This window comes from Misgurnus anguillicaudatus, chromosome 18 (genome assembly GCF_027580225.2).
Source record: "Misgurnus anguillicaudatus chromosome 18, ASM2758022v2, whole genome shotgun sequence".
Classification (NCBI taxonomy): Eukaryota; Metazoa; Chordata; class Actinopteri; order Cypriniformes; family Cobitidae; genus Misgurnus; species Misgurnus anguillicaudatus.
In genome coordinates, this window is record NC_073354.2 from 5,604,804 (window position 1) to 5,625,944 (window position 21,141).

At 36.6% G+C, this 21,141-nt stretch overlaps 2 protein-coding genes and 1 long non-coding RNA gene across 3 annotated transcripts; 2 read left to right on the forward strand and 1 right to left on the reverse strand.

Annotated features, from left to right (window-relative positions):
- Window positions 1-359: 359 nt before the first annotated feature.
- c18h1orf198 (chromosome 18 C1orf198 homolog) lies at window positions 360-5,854 on the reverse strand. Its single transcript, XM_073855657.1, has 4 exons — window positions 5,508-5,854; window positions 5,044-5,094; window positions 4,392-4,961; window positions 360-2,660 (listed from the first exon to the last, which is right to left on the reverse strand). The coding sequence occupies exons 1-4, from the start codon at window positions 5,820-5,822 to the stop codon at window positions 2,604-2,606; spliced, it is 993 nt and encodes a 330-aa protein (XP_073711758.1). The 5' UTR covers window positions 5,823-5,854; the 3' UTR covers window positions 360-2,603.
- Window positions 5,855-7,170: 1,316 nt separating this feature from the next.
- LOC141350318 (uncharacterized) lies at window positions 7,171-8,313 on the forward strand. The gene is made up of 2 exons (XM_073855414.1): window positions 7,171-7,392; window positions 7,794-8,313. Exons 1-2 carry the CDS (start codon window positions 7,177-7,179, stop codon window positions 8,007-8,009), a joined length of 432 nt encoding a protein of 143 aa, XP_073711515.1. The 5' UTR covers window positions 7,171-7,176; the 3' UTR covers window positions 8,010-8,313.
- A 10,459-nt stretch (window positions 8,314-18,772) lies between these two features.
- LOC129443878 (uncharacterized) lies at window positions 18,773-20,942 on the forward strand. Its single transcript, XR_012358553.1, has 2 exons — window positions 18,773-18,886; window positions 19,702-20,942. It is a non-coding gene; the product is annotated as an uncharacterized lncRNA (long non-coding RNA).
- The last annotated feature ends 199 nt before the right edge of the window (window positions 20,943-21,141 follow it).

Here is a 21,141-nt window from a genome sequence, read left to right on the forward strand (position 1 = left end):
CTGATGTTTGCTGTATACATGCAGATTTCTTATAAAACTCCTTTAAATGGATCCATAAGAGCGCTGTGTCTTTAAATGTTGATTGACTGTTTTGGAAGACTGAGCAGCATTCCAACAGAGGGGCATAAATAACAATAACCCTTAATATAAACAATAACCCATAAAACTGATATGAATATGCTTGTAGCATTGCTAAAATGCCACATATGTAAGCAATTATGTAAAAGCACAAACCGATCACAACAGACGGTGAACTCTTTGAAATATTTGACAAACAGATGAAAACACTCATGAGATTTATGAGTAAGTTCTGTTTTTAATTATCACTGCATCCAGCAAGCAAGAAAGAGTCAAACACCACAAGTTAACATGTTTTTATTTTAATAGTATTCATCTTACATAACAGGTTTATAAATGCATAAACATTGGCTCCAGGCCATGTGTTTAGTGTTCAAAAAACATTTCCTACCTTTAGTCGCTTGACACACAAACTATTTTAATGCATCAGTAGCCAATGCATTACTTGCCACTATAGGGTTGCAAAGACGCAGAAACTTTCCTTACATTGGAACTTAATCTGGGGAATTGTGGAAATATTCCAAATTGGAAACCTAATGGGAATTATTTGGAAATTCAGGAAAATTTATACATATACAAACATAAATAAACAATTTGTTTGGTCATAAATAATAAAATGTAAATAAAAAATGTAAATAATCCTGACTTGCGCTCATCAAATGATTTATTTGATCAAAAATCCTTCAGAAATCATTCTATCAATGATTTCTGATCAAATAAATCCAGGTTTGATAAGCGTAAGACATTAAAAATAGTAATGTGTCCAAACCTTTGGGTGGTTCGGGGGTACTTTTTTTAAATTATCTTACCTAAATGTTTTCTTTATCAGTGTATGTGTCTTTACAATGGTATAATGCTGTTGCACACTAGCTTACACACAGCACAAGGAAGTTTTAAACAAACTTATGTCATTTACATGAATACATGCAAAGATGGACATTATTTTGTGTGCAAGAAATGATCTGTGCATGTTATGGAAGAATGCAAGTACATGCAGGGGGTGTGGCCTTAATGGCCCTTCAGTAAGCAGTGTGCTGTGTGAATGTGCACTCAACTGAAATTACATTAAATCTTCTTGTTTAAAGCAAGATTTTTAAACTAAATTTAAGTTCCCTGTTATGACAAACTCTGCAATTTTTTAAATTCCCAGTTTATTCCCATGGAAAGTTTCCAGCCTTGAAAATTCCCAGAATTTTGCAACCCTACTTGCCAGGCAGGATGCTATTGCGAACTATCTGCCTTGATACCTGCTCTCCAACATGGTAACAACAGTATGCTGACAATTTTGCGTAGGTTAACCTGTTAATGGCCATCTACCAGATGTGCGTTTTAAGTTATCTATCACGCTCTTGCATACTGTGACTTGCCATGCATACTTACCATAGCAGTAACGCAAGACTGCACACTTGCAATGCGCTGGCTAAGCATTCAGTATATTTTTGCAATGATCTTGTGTTGTATTGTACTGTTGTATTGCTCTATAACTGTAAGTTATCTCTGCTATCACTGAACTACTGAAAGAAGCATTTAGGAGAATAAAGTGAAAGGAATATTTGATACACAACAAACTGCATATAAAAAGTCTATAAAACAAGCAAAGGTGCATATTGTCTTCTGAAAACCATGCTACAGTTCTTCATTTAGGTCCTTATCAGTAAATGTACAGTGAAATATCTTAACACTAGTATTGAGGTCTAAATAATAATAACAGATTAAAGACTGGGCCAATCAGAGTAATGCATCATTCATAATCATAAGTTTATTCAGTCCACCGCCATGCTGATTCCAAACCGAGGCTGTACGGGTATGCTGGTCATTCAGCCATCAAAACAGAAATTACATCATTTGACAAATTTCCACAGGACAAAGAACATCAGAAAATGTGGATTGAGAAAATTACTTAAGAAATTAATGATTCGCCAACAGGCTTATTACAAAACAGATTTTATATACACATTACGCTGCTCTCATCTCAAAATTAGGTCACGCTTTCTGAGGGTTGTGGAAATTTTTTTAATATTGTATTATCTGTGTTTTGACTGCTGAATGACCAGCATCCTGATACAAAACAATAGGTTTAAAGAGCGTACGCTCTGGACGTCCAACATGGCGGCGAACTGAATAAGGCGTATAGAGATGCAGAAGTCTTTCTTGACTGACTGTGAAATAAAGTGCAAACCATGGAAACACACTTGAGTCCACATGAAAAGGTCTGGGGTTCAGATCATGCAGATTGCGATTCGTGATTCGTATGAAGGCAATCTAGAAGTGGATGGCTAAAGATGTATATAAAACACAAAAGAAATATACTTCTCCATTTTAAGATTTAATACTTAAGCTTGTGTTATGAAAGTAAGAGGTGTAGGTGAAAATTTGCAAAGAATTTGTTTTAAATGATGCACTTCTGATGCGATTCAAACAAAGCAGAGCGGTAGAGATACTGATGCACCCTAAATAAACTACTTAAGCATTCAAAGTTGTAGTGTTGAAGATCACGTTTCTTGATTCTTCGAGATATTCTAGTATTACCAATTGTCCAAGAAGTCAAATCCAGTCTTCAGGATACTGCTGCTCGTGTTAAACTGCAAAATCAAGAAAGTAAAATAGTTGGTGTAAATATGTGAAATGCGAGAATAAAAAAAAGTAATGGGCGTACACGCCAAACGCAAAATCGACAATTTGCACGAGTTAGGGATGTCAATTTAAGCAATTTCGCATATTCGATGATCATTTAAATTAACGATCAATCAATCGAATAATCGTTAACAGTAATAGTGCACTAAGCCAAACGTGCGTATAGTGTGCGTAAAAATGCCAGCTTCCTCATGCGAATTAAAAGATTTTATTTTGTCTAAATAACATGCTAGTGGGATTGTAAATTGAGTCAATGTAGTTGGTGTTTTGATAAAAATCATCAATTTAATCTCGTAATGAAATATAATGAACAAAAAAGACACAGTAAACTCATAACGAGTACTAAGCACAGTCGGATGAAAGTCCAAAATTTAAGATTACATTTTAATCTGTTCATTAAAAACGGCTTCTTCCCTGTGTAAAGCTGCATTAGCAGCGTTGCTATGCTAATCTTGCAGGCTTTCCTGAAGAGGGTCTTTGCTTTCCTTGTCTTGAATGAGGTTAAAAAGCCCAGGTGTGTGTTTGGCATCGAGCATCGTTGTGATCATGGCTAGTTTAACTACTTCGCCCTTGTTTACTTTTCTCCACATGCTGTGTATGTTCTTTGCGCAGACGCCGCACACACGTGCTTGCTTTTTTGACAATCGTTAAGTTTTATCGATTTAATTCTTATGACATGAATTGGGCAGCGTAACTGCCTTGAAAACGTGCTATTCGCCTCAAACAAATCTTCACGCAAGTAAAAAAAATTCAACTCAAGCTAAAAATTTTCATGGCACAAAGTTAAATCCCGTGAGTAATCTAGAACGAGGAACGAGACACTTTGCATTTGGTGTAGAGGCATCAAGCGCGAGTGATTTCAATGTTAAGTCAATGTAAGGACGCGCGTCTGGAGGTCTCGCAGTGCAAATGAGGCGTTTAGTGCGGTAGACACGATTCCGCCTCATTCGCACGTCCAGTTTGCGCGAATGCCGCGAATTGAGTGTTGCCGCGGGAAATGCGCGAGTTGAAAATTTTGAACTTTGGCGAAAAAACGCGCCGCGTTAAACAATCAGGAGATTGCTCTAGTAGTGACGTGATTACAGGAAGTGAGCGGAGTTGCAGAAGCTCCTCCCATAACGCAAATTTTTGCGTGAATGTCTCAATGACTAGAATTTCACACGCGGCTTTCACGTGCGAATGAAGCGAGTAAACTCAAAATGTTCAAGCAGCAAACTAGACGCGGTAGATGCGAATTTGACGACTACAATGCGGCTGGTGTGAACCCACGGTAAGAATGGATGAACATTATAAGTCTGTTTTATTTACTCATACATGCCATGTTTTTTCAAACCCTTATGACTTTATATTTTATCTCTCACAGTAAAACAATACAGGCTACCATGATGTCACTACTTCTAAAAACGCTGGTCATTTCAGAACCGCAAACTTTGAATGGTGTCACCGGCCACAACACTTTACTGTGAAATGTACATAAACATTAAGTTGTTACTTGATTTTTACTTTCAAAATGGCCATCACAGGCCGAGTCGCACAACTGTGTTGAATCCACCCATCCAGCTATGTTATGTTATCTCTTGTGTTGCAAAGAAAGTGGGTCATATGTGTTTGAAAGTATGACAATCTTTTTTTGGGGTGCTTTCATGAAATGAAATGAGAGTAAATTTGATCCATCTAACCTGTGAGAACGAAGGACTGGAGGCGGGCGAACCACTGGGCTTGTCAGCATCTTTTCCTGTGTTTTGTTGGGCTGAAGAGAAGCTGGTGACCAGGCCAGGACTGAACACATCATCCAGGGTGGTGTTTACAGAGGGAAGGGTGCTCTGAGCCCTCTCCCATCCCTCCTCTGATGTGGACGCAGGAGCGGGAGGCGTTGGGGTCACGCTAATCGCAGCGGGAGTTACGCTGATGGGAACTGGTGGAGGAGGAGCTGAAGGTCTATTGGTCCTCTGTTTAACCTGTTTTGAGGTAAGGGCTTCCTCAGACTCCTTCGACACCGACTCCGGCCTGAGGTACGAGGGCAAGGGCTTCTCCCCCTTCTCCAGAGATTTGATTTGGCTCGGCATCAGGGACTGAAATTCGGCCTTCTCGCCCTCCAGCCTGGACCGCTCGGCGCTGATCTTCCAGAACGAGGACTCGTCATTGCTGGGCGGCTTGCTGCTTTGAGAGGTTTTGGGTTTAGATTCGTTACTTACAGAGGGAACCGCCGACTCTGTGGCACCAGAGATCAAGCTGAATTCCAGCTGACTCTGTAAGGAAAGACTGAGTCACATTTGGCTGCTTTTGAACGGCAAACTGGATATGTATTTTTAGAAAACATGCCCTACTTACCTTGGTCTCCCAGGAGAAGGGAGCCGAATGCTCGTCTTGCCAAGTTAAGTCCTTGGAAAATAGAAAAAGAGAAATGTCATGCATGTGTGTGAGAGAAAGTGTGTTTCTCTCTGTGTATGATGGTCAACACTGTTACTTTACATTGGTAACAGAGTTTGACAGTAACAGAATTGCCAATTGACAGGAAATCAGGATTTTTGGGTATATAAGACCATTTTTTACAGAAAATATTATATTGTTATGGCCTTGTGTAGCATCTTGTGATCATTGACAATGAGTACCAAATTATTAAAATAACTCAAACATAAGTATTAGCTGTCTGACAGTCTGTATAGATGATTTACGTTTTATTATGCATGACTGTTTGGGACCGACACATCCTCAATCATTAGAGCAAATCCAAACAGTCTACACACAACCAACCAACACAATACAAGTAACGTTACAAACCAAAACATAAGCACCTCTTCTCCAAAGTGTACTATCTTCTGTCCGGTCTGGATGAGCAGTTTCGGGTAACAGATCACCTCATCTCGGTCCACCCGGTGCATGGCGTACCGAGCTCGGATCCGGGGATCCATCATGCCATTATCGATGGCCGAGTCCTGTTCGGCTGGACTCATGTTATCCCAGGCCGGACCGTAGCTTTCTTTGATCTTCTCCCTCTCCTGCATGATTTTACGGGCCATTGAGTTAATGGAAGAGAAATATTCAAGTTTTTTGGCATCCGTAATGTGCGGAGGATCCGCCACAGCCCCTGCCATCGCTGCGGCCGCCATTTCCTCACCAGCTGGAACAACCAGCGCTGACGTACACAAAAGACTTTTATTTTGTTTTGTTGTTTGCAAACACACCGTTATGTATTTTCAGCACATGGTTCAACATTTGAATTTAAAAAAGTTCAGCAAAGTTGTCCTAAGACAAGAACAGGTATTGTTCAAAATTTCAAAACACTATAAAATAATTAACATAAAAAATACTATAGATGTAATTTAGTTTTAAAAAAACAATACTACATATTTCCCTAAAATTTGATTTTCCTACTGCAAAAAAAAACCTATGATTTCTTACTTAGTATTTTTGTCTTGTTTTAGGTACAAATATTTAAAAATTCTTAATGCAAGATGAATTTCTTTATAAGCAAAATGACCAAAGAAAATAAGTCTATTTATTTAATATATAAAATTAAGTGAATTTGCGCCTAAAACAAGCAAAAATATCTGCCAGTGGGGTACGAAATTTTTTTCTTACCCCATACCCATTTTTAATTGTTTTAAGCATTCACTTAAATTTTATATTTTTATCTTAAAAACTAGACTTATTTCTTGGGTCATTTTGCTTATCAAGAAAATGCATCTTGAGTTAAGAGTTTTTAGATATTTGTACTAAAAACAAGATTAAAAAAAATACTAAGTAAGAAGTAATTTTTTGCAGTGTAAAGCTGTTTTACAAGTTACAAGCGATATAGAAATAAACTTGAATTGAACTAAGGATTTATTATAATTTAAAATAATTAATCATAGAATATATCAAATTTAATATTATATAATTGCAGTGACCCTTGCTTTTTTGCTAGCTTTAATTCTTAAATGTTGTATATTTATATGCTTAGTTGGAATAAATAAATATAGGAGTAATAATTACCATACTGAACTTTATTGCTGCGTCCGAAACCGCCTACTACATACTATATAGTACGCGAAAAGCAGTAGGCGAGGCGAGTAGTATGTCCGAATACACAGTATTCGAAAAACAGTATGCGAAAAGTACCCGGATGACCTACTACTTCCGGTTAGATTTTGCAGTGTGCATACGATGGACGCTTCACTATCCCATGATGCCCCGGACAAAGAGTTATCCAACGAAGAAGAAGAGGCACGCGGCTGTTTTCACACTGAAATGACACGACGTGATGACGACGTATGTCACGTGATGTAACAACATGGCGGATGTAGTACGTCCGAATCTCATTCATACTACCAGGATTCATATACAGTACCTACTGTTTCAACGCCAAGTAAGTAGGTACTTCATCTAATTCAGTACCTACTATACAGTATGCGGTTTCGGACGCAGCCTATGCTTACTCGTCGATTTAGCGGAAATATAGTTCCTCTAGAATAAAAGTCGCGCATGCGCATATGTAGAACGCTGCATTTTAGAATGAGCAGAGTAATGGCTGTTGAATCGGCGACCTCTAACGGTACAACCGATGAAAACCATCCAGAAGAAATAATAGACAAGTGTAAAAAAGGATGGTTATTTAAGAAAACGCACTACACTAAACGCTGGAAAGTTGCGTGGTTTCATATCAGAAACGGGAATCTTTTCTACGGCGTTAATGAAGAGGTAAGAGTGAAGCATAATGATTTGTACATGAAGTCATCGCAGCTTTGCCAGGCTCTTAAGAAACTTATAACAGTGATCAGCTTATCAGTGTTAACTTTAGCACACACGCGCAAGCAATGTAAATGCAATCTAGTTGATATTTCTGTAAAGTAAATAGTAATAAAATGTCACAGCATTGATTGGTTACTCGTCATTTTGTTGTTATGTTACCATGACGACATCTGGGGACATCTTTGGGCTCAGTTGTAAGCACCTCTTAAGTTAAGAAACCTCTTCATTTTAATTGTGAAAGAACTGAAGGGGTTTCCTTTAACCGGCTGCTGACCAATATCTACTCTGACCCCAAAATGTACTGTGTAAATACAGTAGTTGTATGCATCTTGTGTGTCGTTTTTGCCTAGTCAATAGACAAATCTATTAATCTGGCTGGAGCAAATATGGATTTGCTGGATGGTGATGATGACAGATTTGGCTGGACAATCACACCAAGGGACAGTAAACGTACCTTCTTTCTGAGTGCTGATGCTGCAGAAGAGCGTCAGGCCTGGATGACAGCAATATGTGAAGAACAGCTCAATTCTGAACAACACAACTCAAATGCATGTGTTGTCCAATAGATGCTCTTGGATTTTGTATTTTCCTTCCAATTTATGGAGTATATTTTTTCTTTATTGGATTGTTTTTGCTTGAAAAGTTTAAAGATGCTCTACTGATAGATAGTTCGAGCGTATGTGTCTGTTTTACACAACAATGAAAACTCAAATGTGCTGTGCCCATTACAAATGAAGGAAACCTATTATTTTTTTAGTAAAGTAAAATATATTTTATGTTTTCTATTTTATAGACTCTTTAATAGCTCTGTCAAATTACAGATAAATCAAAGGTTTTGTCAAAGTAATAAAAACACTTTTAATGTGCTTTTTATGTTGCTGCGTGTTTTTTTTTTTAAGAGGCAAATGGTTAGTTGAGTGGCTACCCAAATACCTACAGTGGTTGTCGGAGCAAAGGGTGATTTATAATTAGGGCTGTCAAAAGATTAATCGCATACAAAATATATTTTGTGTTTGCATAATATATTTATGTGTTTGTTGTGTGTAAATATTAAGTATATATAAATACACACATATATACACACATACATTTTTTTATTTATGTATGTTCTTTTTAAAAATATAATGTAAAAAATATTTAAATAAATATATATACATGGAAATGTTTTTTAAATGCATACATGCGTATGTTTGTGTGTGTTTATATACAAAATGATTGCACACAGTGCACACACATGTGTTATGCAACAACAAACTTTTATTTTGAATTTGATTAATCATGATTAATGTTTTGACAACCCTATTTATAATATATTATTAATAACAATATAATTAAAAATAGGGATGCACCGATATGGAAATTTTGGCCGATACCGATAACCGATAACTCTTTATATTTGGGGGCCGATAACCGATATATATAGGCCGATAAATATTCATATTAATTTCACAATGAAAAACTCCCAGACCGCGGACATCTTGTCTTTGCGCTAGACTAGCATACTCTTCTTAAGCCCGCAACAAGTGTCATCTTCGTGCTATGTCACAGAAACACCAATCAAAACTCCACATGGCCAGCAATGAGCAAGTGAAGTGGTTCAACAAACCAAAATAATCCATAATTTATCTGCTTTTATTTATCGGCCTAATTTTGCTATCAGACCGATAACCGATAATATTAAAAATAAGCAGTTATCGGCCGATAACGATATGTCTGCCAATATATCGTGCATCCCTAATTAAAAATAAGTACATTCAGGAGGTATACATGTATTGGTTAGTAACATATGTATTTTTTACTATATAGATATCCCTTACAAAAAATAACTACAGGACTAAAAACATGGTTACTAGTTAAACCATGGTTACCACAAAATAAGCATGGTCGTGCTGCACAAACCATGGTTTTCTGCAGTAAAACCTATAAGTAAAACTGTGGTTTTACCAGAAGTAATCAATAAAAAAACATGGTTATTTTTCGTAAGGGATGTTACATGTATGTCACATTGTTCTGATAAAAACATGTTTCCTGCAGTAACACATTGGCTAATTTATAATCAATGGCTAATTTATAATCTATGGATGTAAATGGCCCATGATGTCAAAATAAAGAAAAATATGGAAAAGTAGCAACCACATGGGTCCGTGTACGTTCCATTCATTCGACATCCCATCCGAAATCATGCAAAGAGAAATGGGAAATCGGTTCGTTTTGTCGTTTTTCCGTTTATGTCATAAAATGGAAAATTAGAATACGGCTCGATTTTTCATTTTTCATTTGTGGATTACAAATCAGTAAATAGGTTCTATATTTCATTTACGCCTCTGGTCGGCGCTGAAACGCCCCCTTCATCTGATTGGCCAAACCGCGGCCCGGCTTCCTTGTGTCAGGCAGAATAAGAGTCCTTCAAGTTCGCGATGGAAAGCAGGGGTCACTGATAACTCCGCATGATATTTAATGCAGAAATATATTTCTAAATACATTATTAATGCTGCTGTGAAGCTTTGCCTCTAATGTACAAAACTTGAGAGATCGCAAGCGGCCAGCGGCTCGCCGGAGTTTTGCCTATCGTTTTTCCAGCGGACCACCAGCGGCAGCCGCAGAGGTCCGCGCTGGTTTATACCCATAGATGTGTACATATCTATGGTTTATACCAATAATGTTTGCTAGCTGCCCACGTCGGTGGTTCATAATCATTTAATCACGCTAACCAAATGTCTTTCAACACAATAATAAACTATTTACATCAGCAACTGCAAATTTATTATTGTCAGTAAACAGAATAAATATCCAAATGCATATACATTATTTATCAGATGCATTAAAACCAACGTGACTTACAAATAAAAACAACCAGTTTACACTTTTCTGTACCCATGCAAAGTTATCCATGATTTTACATTTGTAGTAAAACATGGTAAATATAAAATCAACCATGGTTTTACAACAATAGCAAAGAATAAACATTCTCTTACAACAGCATAGGTTAGAATTACATTTTAGTAACCACAAACTTTACCATGATTTAAAAATGTATGGTTACCATGGTTTCACTCCAGCATTACTACAATACTACTATACTGCCCTGCAAAGCCAAAGCACAGTAACTATGCATTTGGTATCAGCATTCATAAACAGGGTATCAGCATTCATAAACACTTTTGTGAGGATATCTTCATTCTTAAAACAAGCTTATTTGCATGCATTTTTGTAAAATTGAAATCAAGTGTTTGCACATCATTTTCTATTGCATTGACTGACCTATATGCATTTGTCTGCTCCTATGCATCTGTTATTTAATTGTTCCGCAGTAATTAAAGGAATACAATTTCATGAAAATGGCCTACATAAAAACAACTGTGAACATTCCAATAAAAACACAATTTATTTAATATTTTTAATGTGTTAATACAGATTTTAAAGACACTCTCTCTTTTAAATCCGGCACTGTACAAAATGATTCAGTGGCTTTGTAAATATCACTAAAATAAATGATTTAATTATCTTACAATGTCACTTAGGTGTTTTTTTTTAGTTGGACAAACCAAAATAAATGATTTCAATTTTTTGTGTTTAAAATGTACATACCAAAAAAGTGTATACATCAAATAAAAGAAGTATTTAAATATTTAAACATATTATTTTTAATGAATAACATATCCTTAATATTTCTTGTACATCTTAATCAATATATTTGTAAATGTCACACTTATATAAGATTTTAAAACTGTAGCCTATTGCTAATTTCAAATTAATTTTATTTGTATTTATCTTCAACTTACAAAAAATGAGTAAGTTTCACGCCTAACTTTAACTATAATTTACTTAACATTTTGGTGAAACATTTTTAAATTACATTTTACATTACATTGAGTAAATGTAGACTTTAGATCAAACATTTAGTAATTTAAAAAACACAGAGCCAACGGGTTTTAATCAGCAGCAGAGGAAACTGCGCCTCTTGCATGATTACACCTCAGAAGTGTTGAATTTATAAATATTTACAGTTATGTCACAGCGGACAGCCGCCGTCAGTTGCCGTCGGTGTGTGCACATTCATAGAAAATAATGTTTGATTTTTAATGGCGCTTCAGACGCGTTTCAGCCCCACTCCATGCTCACCAACTCTCTCGCGCAGCCTCTGTGCCAAGTTTTGATCTCACTCGTCTAATTATGATGACTCTCCACTGACTGCATGCGTTTAGTAGCCTATAGGTCAATACAAAATTTAAAAAAAAGTAAATTTAAATAACGCTATCTTTACAGTGTAAGCAGGATGCGGCTGATTATGCTATGATTATGCCGGCGTTTCTTGGTGTTTGGCGCTGCTGGACCACGTTGGTACACCAGTGGCAAACCGCTAGGTTTCTACTGAAACTAAGAATTCTAATCTTATGAAAATACATGAAAATAACATGAGACTGCATATAGGGCTTATTTAACGAAATACATACATTTTTATAATATTTCAGTTTAAAAGAATTTTAAGGATAGAATAACCCTGCTGAAAAAAACAGCATCAAACCAGCATGGGAATTATGCTGGTCTATGCTGGTTAAGCTAGTGGTCACCAGCATACCAGCACCAAAACACAACATATGCTGGTATGACCAGCATGGGATGCTAGTGCTAATGCTGGTTTAGCTGGTGCTAATGCTGGTTTGGTGCTGGTTTAGCTGGTGCTAATGCTGGTGCTGATGCTGGTTTGATGCTGGTTTAGCTGGTGTTCACTAGCAAACCAGCACCAAAACACAACATATGCTGGTCTTGCTGGTATGCTGTTTTTTCAGGGAAAAAATGAGAGATATAGTACCTAGTGTTTAATACAATATAGTCCACGTGCAGGCGTGGTAATGTGGACATATATGAATTAGACAACATAACGAGTTTGTGATTTCATAATCATTTGAGGAGATTTTAAATTGTTGTAGTGATTATGTCAATGTATGACTTTGCCATGACGCGTGTGCTTTTTAAAACACTAGGCTAGTTCGACTTCATGCAGCGCTGCAAGGACCGACAGCCGGATGACGTCAAAAACCGCGAGAACGGTTCGAGAAATCATACGAAGGGTACTTTAGTCTCGCTCTCGCGGCACTTTAACGTCATCCGTCTGTCAGTTCTAGCGGGGCCGCAGGAAGTCGAACAGCCTTCTTTTCTCAATTTCAACACCATGAGGCGGGACTGACGACAACAACGAAGCTCCTCTTTTTTACGGGTTTCTTAACTGTTTTCAGTCCCTCAAAATACACAAATAATACACACAACTATTATTGACACGTAACAGAAACGCGTTTGTTGAATATTTACTTCGTAGAAATGTTTTTTGTCTTCTGTTAGCATGTGGACGCTTTTCAAAAGTGATAATGTTAGGGTAACTATAGCTTTTGCATTGTTTATTAAGTGTTGGCTTTTTAAAAAGCAACTTCGTGTGTTGATGAGATGATGTGATAGCTTTGTTCAGGTTGTCAATGCTGGAAGTAGGCTAATTTGTTTAGGCTAAAATATGCAATGTACTGCACAGTTAAACAGTGAAAATAACTTTCATATAGCGTGAATATTTGGTGAAACTAGTACAAACAAACAAACACATGTTTTATCGTAAACATATATAGACAAAAAGGTGTTCTTTTATTTTAGGAGTGACAAAATAACCTCTAATAGAAGAAAAGCTGAAGATTTCAACATTTTCTGCAGGGAGCCACAGCCAGAGATGTAAACTCAGGCAAGTTGAGAGCGTATTAACTCACTATGTACTTTTTTCACAACATATTACCATGCATCTTGGGTCCGTGTACGTTTTGATAGTTTGTTTTTTCGTTTAAACCAAAAAACGAAATAACGAGAAACCACACGTTTTTCGTTTGTCGTTTCAAACAAAAAAATAAAAACCGCTAAAATAAGAGCCGTTCTTCCGTTTTTGGTTTCTGAATCCAAAAACGAAAAACGACTAAACCAAATTCAAATAACGGTCCGATTTTGGTTTTTGGACGTTCCTTTTTTCATTGCTCCGTTTGAAGATCCACACCAAAAGAAAGACAGGCCGGCCACGCGACGCGGAAGTTATAGTAAACACAGCCTATCAAAATAAAAGCCAAGGTTTTAGAACGTTCATATGCAGCAGTAACATTACACCAGAGTAATGTTATAAGAAAACAAATCAACAAATAAATAGGCCTATATAAACCTGAACCGAAAGAAATATGTTAGCAACAGTAGTTTATTACAGTGATTTAATATTGTGCCTATCCCCGTACACATCACCATTCATGAGCGCATTTGGTTCAATACAGTATCAAGAACTGATTGTGTGTGCAGAGTTGTTACTGTTAGCGCTATGTTATATAATTTAATTAATATTTAATGCGGTTTCCACCTTAATGGACCAAACTGTTAAAAAATAGACCAAACTGTTCACATTTTTTACCAGCAGGTGGCAGTATTTAAACGACTGACTGTATTGTGTCTTTGGTAACTGTGTTTTAAATCAAGATTACTGATACAGATGTATTTATTGTTGTTCATTTCATTTTCGATTTTATTTGCAACTACACTAGTGTTACGACCCAAGGCTGTCTAGGGTGAGGGATGTAACATTTTATTTGAAAAGCTTTTCCTTTTTGGGTGTGTGTGTGTTTGGATGGAAGGAGACAGACACGGGAATAAACTGAAAATTATTTATTAAATGTGAACCAGTGAACAAAGTGACAAAAGCGTGAATAATAATAATTATAATAATGATAATAATAATAAGAAGAAAACAAAAATGAGAGTAGCAAAAATAATATTTACAATATTTACAAGGGTAGAACACAAAACACAGAACCAAAGGAAAGGGGACGAGAGTGGTGCTAAATCAACGAAAGAAACAAAACAAAACGAAGCTAACTATTTTTAAAGACCTCTAAACTAATCTAAAGAAAATAAAAAAAAATAAAACAAAAGGTCTTCAGCGTATACACGCCCTAACTAAACTAACGTTACACTAGCTAGCTAAAAGTCGGGGAAAAACATACAAGGGTGGCACTCACTCCTAAACTAGTGTGTCTAATACAAAATTAATATCTCCCTACGTGTGCACAATGTATGTCGCGCGACAATCTTACCTGTCCGCCTTTCCCCGGCACGGGGAAAACGAAACGCCAGAACATTCAGGACAAAACAACGGAGTAAATGAGATAACGAAAAACGAGAATGAACTGACATACACAGGCGGGGTAAATATAACAAGCGAAACAGACAGTACACAGTAACAGAATGGTGTATAATTGTACAGTAAATACAGTAAATGAGCCGCAAATGACTGACGCGCGTTTGAACTGGCGTCCTTTTTAAAACTGTAGGAGAATGGAGATTGGTGGAACCTGATGTGACGTCATTTATATACTGCAATGATTGACATGTTGATGGTCCAATCGGGAAACTGGGTGTATCTGGAGAGAGAGACAGCGGAGAGAGAGAGAGAGACACAACAACAAAGACACACCTACACGGACGTAACACATTTGAAGTGGATCAAAAAGGTTAATCAAAGTTGTCCTAAGACAAGAACAGGTTTGGGGTATTGGTTTTATGATAACTTTTAGAAAATGTTTTGATCCACTTCAAATGTTGACTAGTGTAGTTCATTGTCATCATTCACCCCCAGCCCAGAGTTAAACCTGCATGCCCTTCTGTTTTAACCTGATTCTAACACTGCTATCAGCTTCCTAGCATCTCAGATCAAACTAACATCAGAAATGTCCTAATGCAGTAGGCCATCTGGCCAAAATAATGATTTACCAGTGTGCTATATAGTGTGTGAATCTTTCTCCTCTATACACATTCCAGTGTGTATAACATACAACACCCCAATTTTGTTACCCAAGTAAAGATAATCCATACAAGTCTTAAACAGTTTTTCAACATATATAGCACATACATGCTTTCAATGACATTGCATTTGCAATCTATGGCTGCAGAACATTAACTGTGAAGCCCTAAGGCTTAATTCTGCTGTTTATTATAATTGCTTCTATATTGCTATAAAAATGTTATCTGTCTAGTATAAGTTCCTCACATTATACAATTTGAATTAATGTTTGGGCGATGCGCGTATGCAGATGTGAAAAACAGGAAAGTCTACTGGACCAGAGAAGACAACCAACCATGCATTTCATTCAGAGGTCTGAAATATGACAAAATACACCCCACCCCCGTTTTCAATTCCACATCATTGTCCATCTGCCCCTCCCCCCACACACATATTCTCACTCCTCCTATTCTACTCAGGGAAATTAAAACTGTTCAGAAGATCATTACCCATCTCCTGAGCATCTGTGATGTTGTGAGGTGTGGTGCCTTACAAAAATTAACCATGGTTTTATTGTGGTAAGTGTAGTAACCATGTTGTTGTTTTTTTGGTGTATTGATTAATATAAGCAAACCACGAGTTTACTACACTAACCATGGTTTAACTGGTTTTTGGTATTTTGTGTTTACCATGGTTTTACTACAGTAACCATGGTTTTTAGTTTTAACTGTAGGAAAACCATGGTTAATTTTACACAGAGCCCAAAAATTACTAAAGGACAGTACCCACCCAGCCACAGCCTGTACACCCTGCTGCCTTCTGGGAAGTTTCTGCTGCCGGACTGCAGAGCAGCCCCCCCCCCAAGTTATCAGATTGGTAAACTCTAGTTCATCCTCAGCACTGCTCCACTGGTTATAGTTCATTTCGGTTTATTATAATTGCTTCTATATTAATGTTTATTGTCTGCTATAGCGGAAGGGAGTTACAAACTAAATTTATACTTTATAACCTGTTATATTGTGACAAAATAAATCTACCCACCTACCTTAAAGAAGAATAGAGTGAATGTTTTGGAAAGGCCAAGTCAAAAGTTCTGACCTTATAATGATTGAAATGTTGTGGAAGGATGAGGAAGCAAGCAGCTCATGTGAGGAAACCCACCAATATTGGTGTTAAAGCTGTTCTGTACAGAGGAATGGGCAAATATTTATCCAAGTCAATAAGCAGGACTGTTCAAAAGTTACTGGAAACGTTTTGTTGCAATTATTGCTGATGTACTCAGTGTGGACAGCACTAAGCGTTTTTATTAATGCAATTATGTTTTTGGACTTTCTTTTGAGGACCTTGTAAAATGTTCTTACCTTAGGGCTTCACAGTGAATGTTCTATGATTGCACATGCAATGTCATTGAAAGCATGTATGTGTTATGTTGAATAAATGTTAAAACAGAAGGGCATGCAGGTTTAACGCTGGGCTGGGGGTGAATAGCGATAATGATAACTAGGTAATGAAATAAACAACAATAAATACATCTGTAGCAGTAATCTTGATTTAAAACACAGTTACCAAAGACACAATACAGTCAGTCGTTTAAAACCTGCCACCTGCTGGTAAAAAAGGGGAACAGTTTGGTCCATTTTTTTTAACAGTTTGGTCCATTAAGGTGGAAACCACATTAAATATTAATTTAATTATATAATATAGCGCTAACAGTAACAACTCTGCACACACAATAAGTTCTTAGTACTGTATTGAACCAAATGCGCTCATGAATGGTGATGTGTACGTGGACAGGCACGATATTAAATCACTGTAATAAACTACTGTTGCTAACATATTTCTTTCGGTTCAGGTTTATATAAGCATATTTATTTATTGATTTATTTTCTTCTAACATTACTCTGGTGTAATGTTACTGCTGCATATTATTATGAACGTTCTAAAACCTTGGCTTTTATTTTGATAGACTGTGTTTACTATAACTTCCGCGTCACGTGGCCAACCTGTCTTACTTTTAATGTAGATCTTCAAACGGAGAAATGAAAAAAGGAATTTCCAAAAACCGAAATCGGACCGTTATTTGAATTTGGTTTAGTCGTTTTTCGTTTTTGGATTCAGAAACCAAAAACGGAAGAACGGCTCTTATTTTAGCGGTTTTTGTTTTTTTGTTTGAAACGACAAACGAAAAACGTGTGGTTTCTCGTTATTTTGTTGTTTGGTTTAAACGAAAAAACAAACTATCAAAACGTACACGGACCATCTTGTCATTTTTTCTGCGTTTATAGCAGTTATTCCAGGAAGGTTTTAACATCCAAACATGAGTGGCACCATATGAGCAATATTAAATGAACAAGTAAACCTATAAATATAGATTCTGTTATATTTTGTATACTATAATTTTCTTTTCAGTGTTTCACATCTTTTAAATCAATATTGATTGCTTTGTGACCAGTGGCGGCGTTTCACGAAAACCTAGGGTATGGAAAAAATTATTCCTACAAGTAGTCCATTAAAATACCGAATCTATGAAACCACATTATATCCATATGTGTACATACTCCACCAACCTGTACAAAACCATACTATGATTGCACGGATGTACACTTACTGACAACAATACGGAAGCAATATACAATTGAAAAGCAAAAATAGAAATCATGGTTGTTTAAAATGCTTTTCAAATGTTGTCATTCTTAACTAAGTGCAACTCCAGCAACAGATAAACTAAAACAAGATAATATCAAAACATACTGTAACATCCCTTCACAAATCTTGTCATGACAGCCGCCAATAAACACTATTAAACACAATAAAGACTTTTAATTATGTGATAGAGCAGACGTAGTTAACCAAACCAGCTAACCAACTAAGACTAAAACACTAAATAAAACTCTTAGTAAAACAGGGCTAAATGCAAAAACAAGTCTTACCTTTTGTCGTCGTGTTTTATTCCACAAGTCGCCATATTCAAAAACGCGCGCAAATAATTAATACACTTGGACTGTGCAACAATTTCCCAGTGTAAGAGAACATGTTTATTTATCCACAGAGGGCAAATCATTTTACTTCTTGAATAATGTATGCAATATGCATGCGCGAGTGTGGGGGAGAACCGTGAGTCCGTTTGAATGTTAAAACAAAAAAGGAGTTTACTTGCGAAAATAAAGATTATAACAGCAGCGTTCATCATGAGACCTCCTGCAAGGACTAAAAGCTGCGCTGCAAGCGAGAACGACAGGCTGATGACATCAAAGTACCGCGAGGGTGAGGCGAGAAATCTTCGGAAGAGTTTGCTTTCAAACCGCTCTCGCGGCATGTTGATGTCATCCGCATGTCGGTTCCTGTATTATAGCATGAAGTCGAGCACACGTGTAAATTATCCATATTAGTGATGTACCAATGTTCAGATATGTTCTACTGAAAATATTTAAAATTATCTTTAATGAGCATCGTTATAACCTGTTGATTTCTGGTGTTTTGTCTGAATGCTAGGGTATGGCAACTGCCATACCCTGCCATACGCAAACGCCGCCCCTGTTTGTGACAAATTGCATGTTATGTTTGTAGATTTTCCATGCTGATATCCGTGCAAGCAGAGTTGAAGCAGACCTGTCAGAAAACATCTCTAAGGTGCTATGAATCTCATAACTAGTAAGTACAACCTCAAACTAATACATTGCTGTTCACAGGTTTAAGGTTGTGGTTTATTTATTTAAAGTGCATCCAATTTCATTGGTAAAAACAACGTTATTTTGTGTATTTGGTACAATACAATGTGTTTGTGTGGTTTATGGTTAAAAACACATACATTTTTATAGCTTTGGATTTCCTCCCTTCCTCAAACGCATTGATTTTGTACAGAACTCATCGATCTGAAATGCACTGTGTCCCTGATTGGCGAGCTAATCTGTACGTTGTGATTGGCCTGAATGCTTCTGATGTCAGCCGGAAATGTGACGCTCCTGTTTGAAAGATTCGGTCACAATGCAATGCTGACAGCAGTTAATGTGTAGGCTGTGAGTAAAAGCGGGAGGAATTTAAGAGACAACGCATTATTTGAAAACCACACCCACCGGGGGAAAACAATCCAACCGTCTCCGGTAAGCGTGGTTTTCAGATTATGAAGTGTTGCGCTCTGTCTTTATGATAATGTCGGTCTTGTCTACATAAACAAGCCCAGACAGTAAACTGTTGCTTACTTAATTGCAACCATAATTGCTCTTTAACAAAAATACAATAAAAAGGCAGGGCTTTTTCACATTTTAAACTCTCCCAGTCTAAGTAAAAAAAATGATAATAAAAAAAACACTTCTTCTAAGACAAGCATTCACATACACTAAAACATCTTATGACCTTGTTCTCCAGTAATGAAATAATAAAAAGTGCAAAAAAGCTTTTGCTTGAAATAATATGAACAGCAGCAATCCTAATTCTTCTCATTTTGCTTTTCTGTTTTTGTCCATCAGGATACACATCATAAGATAACTAGAGCTTACGGCTCTGTTTAGATCCAGCCTCACTTGTGAAGACTTCAGATGACGTAAACACTCACAAAGACATTAGGCCTATATGATGGCCTCTATAGATGGACATACACAACTGGCAAATGTAATATATTGTAATTACTGCACCAAAGCGCAACCCTACAGAATTTCAACCCACTTAATATTGTTACAAATACAATACATGTTTATATTTGAAAAACATTTTTTACTCTTTATTCTTTAGCTAATTTTAATGATTTATTTCCATTTATTTGTCCTCAATACTAACCAAAATTATGTTTTGCATCATCCAAATATTGTTAATTTACATATTACAGACATTGTAACAACACAAAGTGGGTTGAAATCCTGCTAACTTACCCTATAATAATAACTGTCTGTTAACTAAACATGGCTTTAACACTTGTCTTGTATTGTATTAGAGCTGTTGTGATATGAATATTGATTTGTTTCCAGAATAAGCTCCTCAGTGTGTCACATTTACTTCGGGCTGATTAAGGGATCTTTTGTAACCTTGACACATGCATTTTCTTAAAATGGCATGTATTGTGAAGCACAATATACCATATCATGGTTTTACTTTGGTGAAACTGCAGATCAATTTTTAAACTAAGGTTTTGTTGCCGTGGTTCTACTATACTGCTCTACAAAGGCTAAGTTCAGTAACTACGCAAACACTGAAACTGAGAAACATGCCCTTAAAGTTTTTTACTGCACTTTTGCAAAAACACATTTCTCTGACGAGACAAATTACACCAGGAGACTTTGTCACAAGACACATCAGATCTCACAAAGCCCATTTCAACCTTTAACTCAATTTTGACCAAATCCATAGTTACTGTGCTTTGGCTTTGTAGGGCAGTATAGTAGTATTATAGTAATGCTGGAGTGAAACCATGGTAACCATACATTTTTAAACCATGGTAAAGTTTGTGGTTACTAAAATGTAATTCTAACCTATGCTGTTGTAAGAGAATGTTTATTCTTTGTTATTGTTGTAAAACCATGGTCGATTTTATATTTACCATGTTTTACTGCAAATGTAAAATCATGGATAACTTTGCATGGGTAACGTTACAGAAAAGTGTAAACTGGTTGTTTTTATTTGTAAGTCACGTTGGTTTTAATGCATCTGATAAATAATGTATATGCATTTGGATATTTATTCTGTTTACTGACAATAATAAATTTGCATTTGCTGATGTAAATAGTTTATTATTGTGTTGAAAGACATTTGGTTTGCGTGATTAAATGATTATGAACCACCGACGTGGGCAGCTAGCAAACATTATTGGTATAAACCATAGATATGTACACATCTATGGGTATAAACCAGCGCGGACCTCTGCGGCTGCCGCTGGTGGTCCGCTGAAAAACGATAGGCAAAACTCCGGCGAGCCG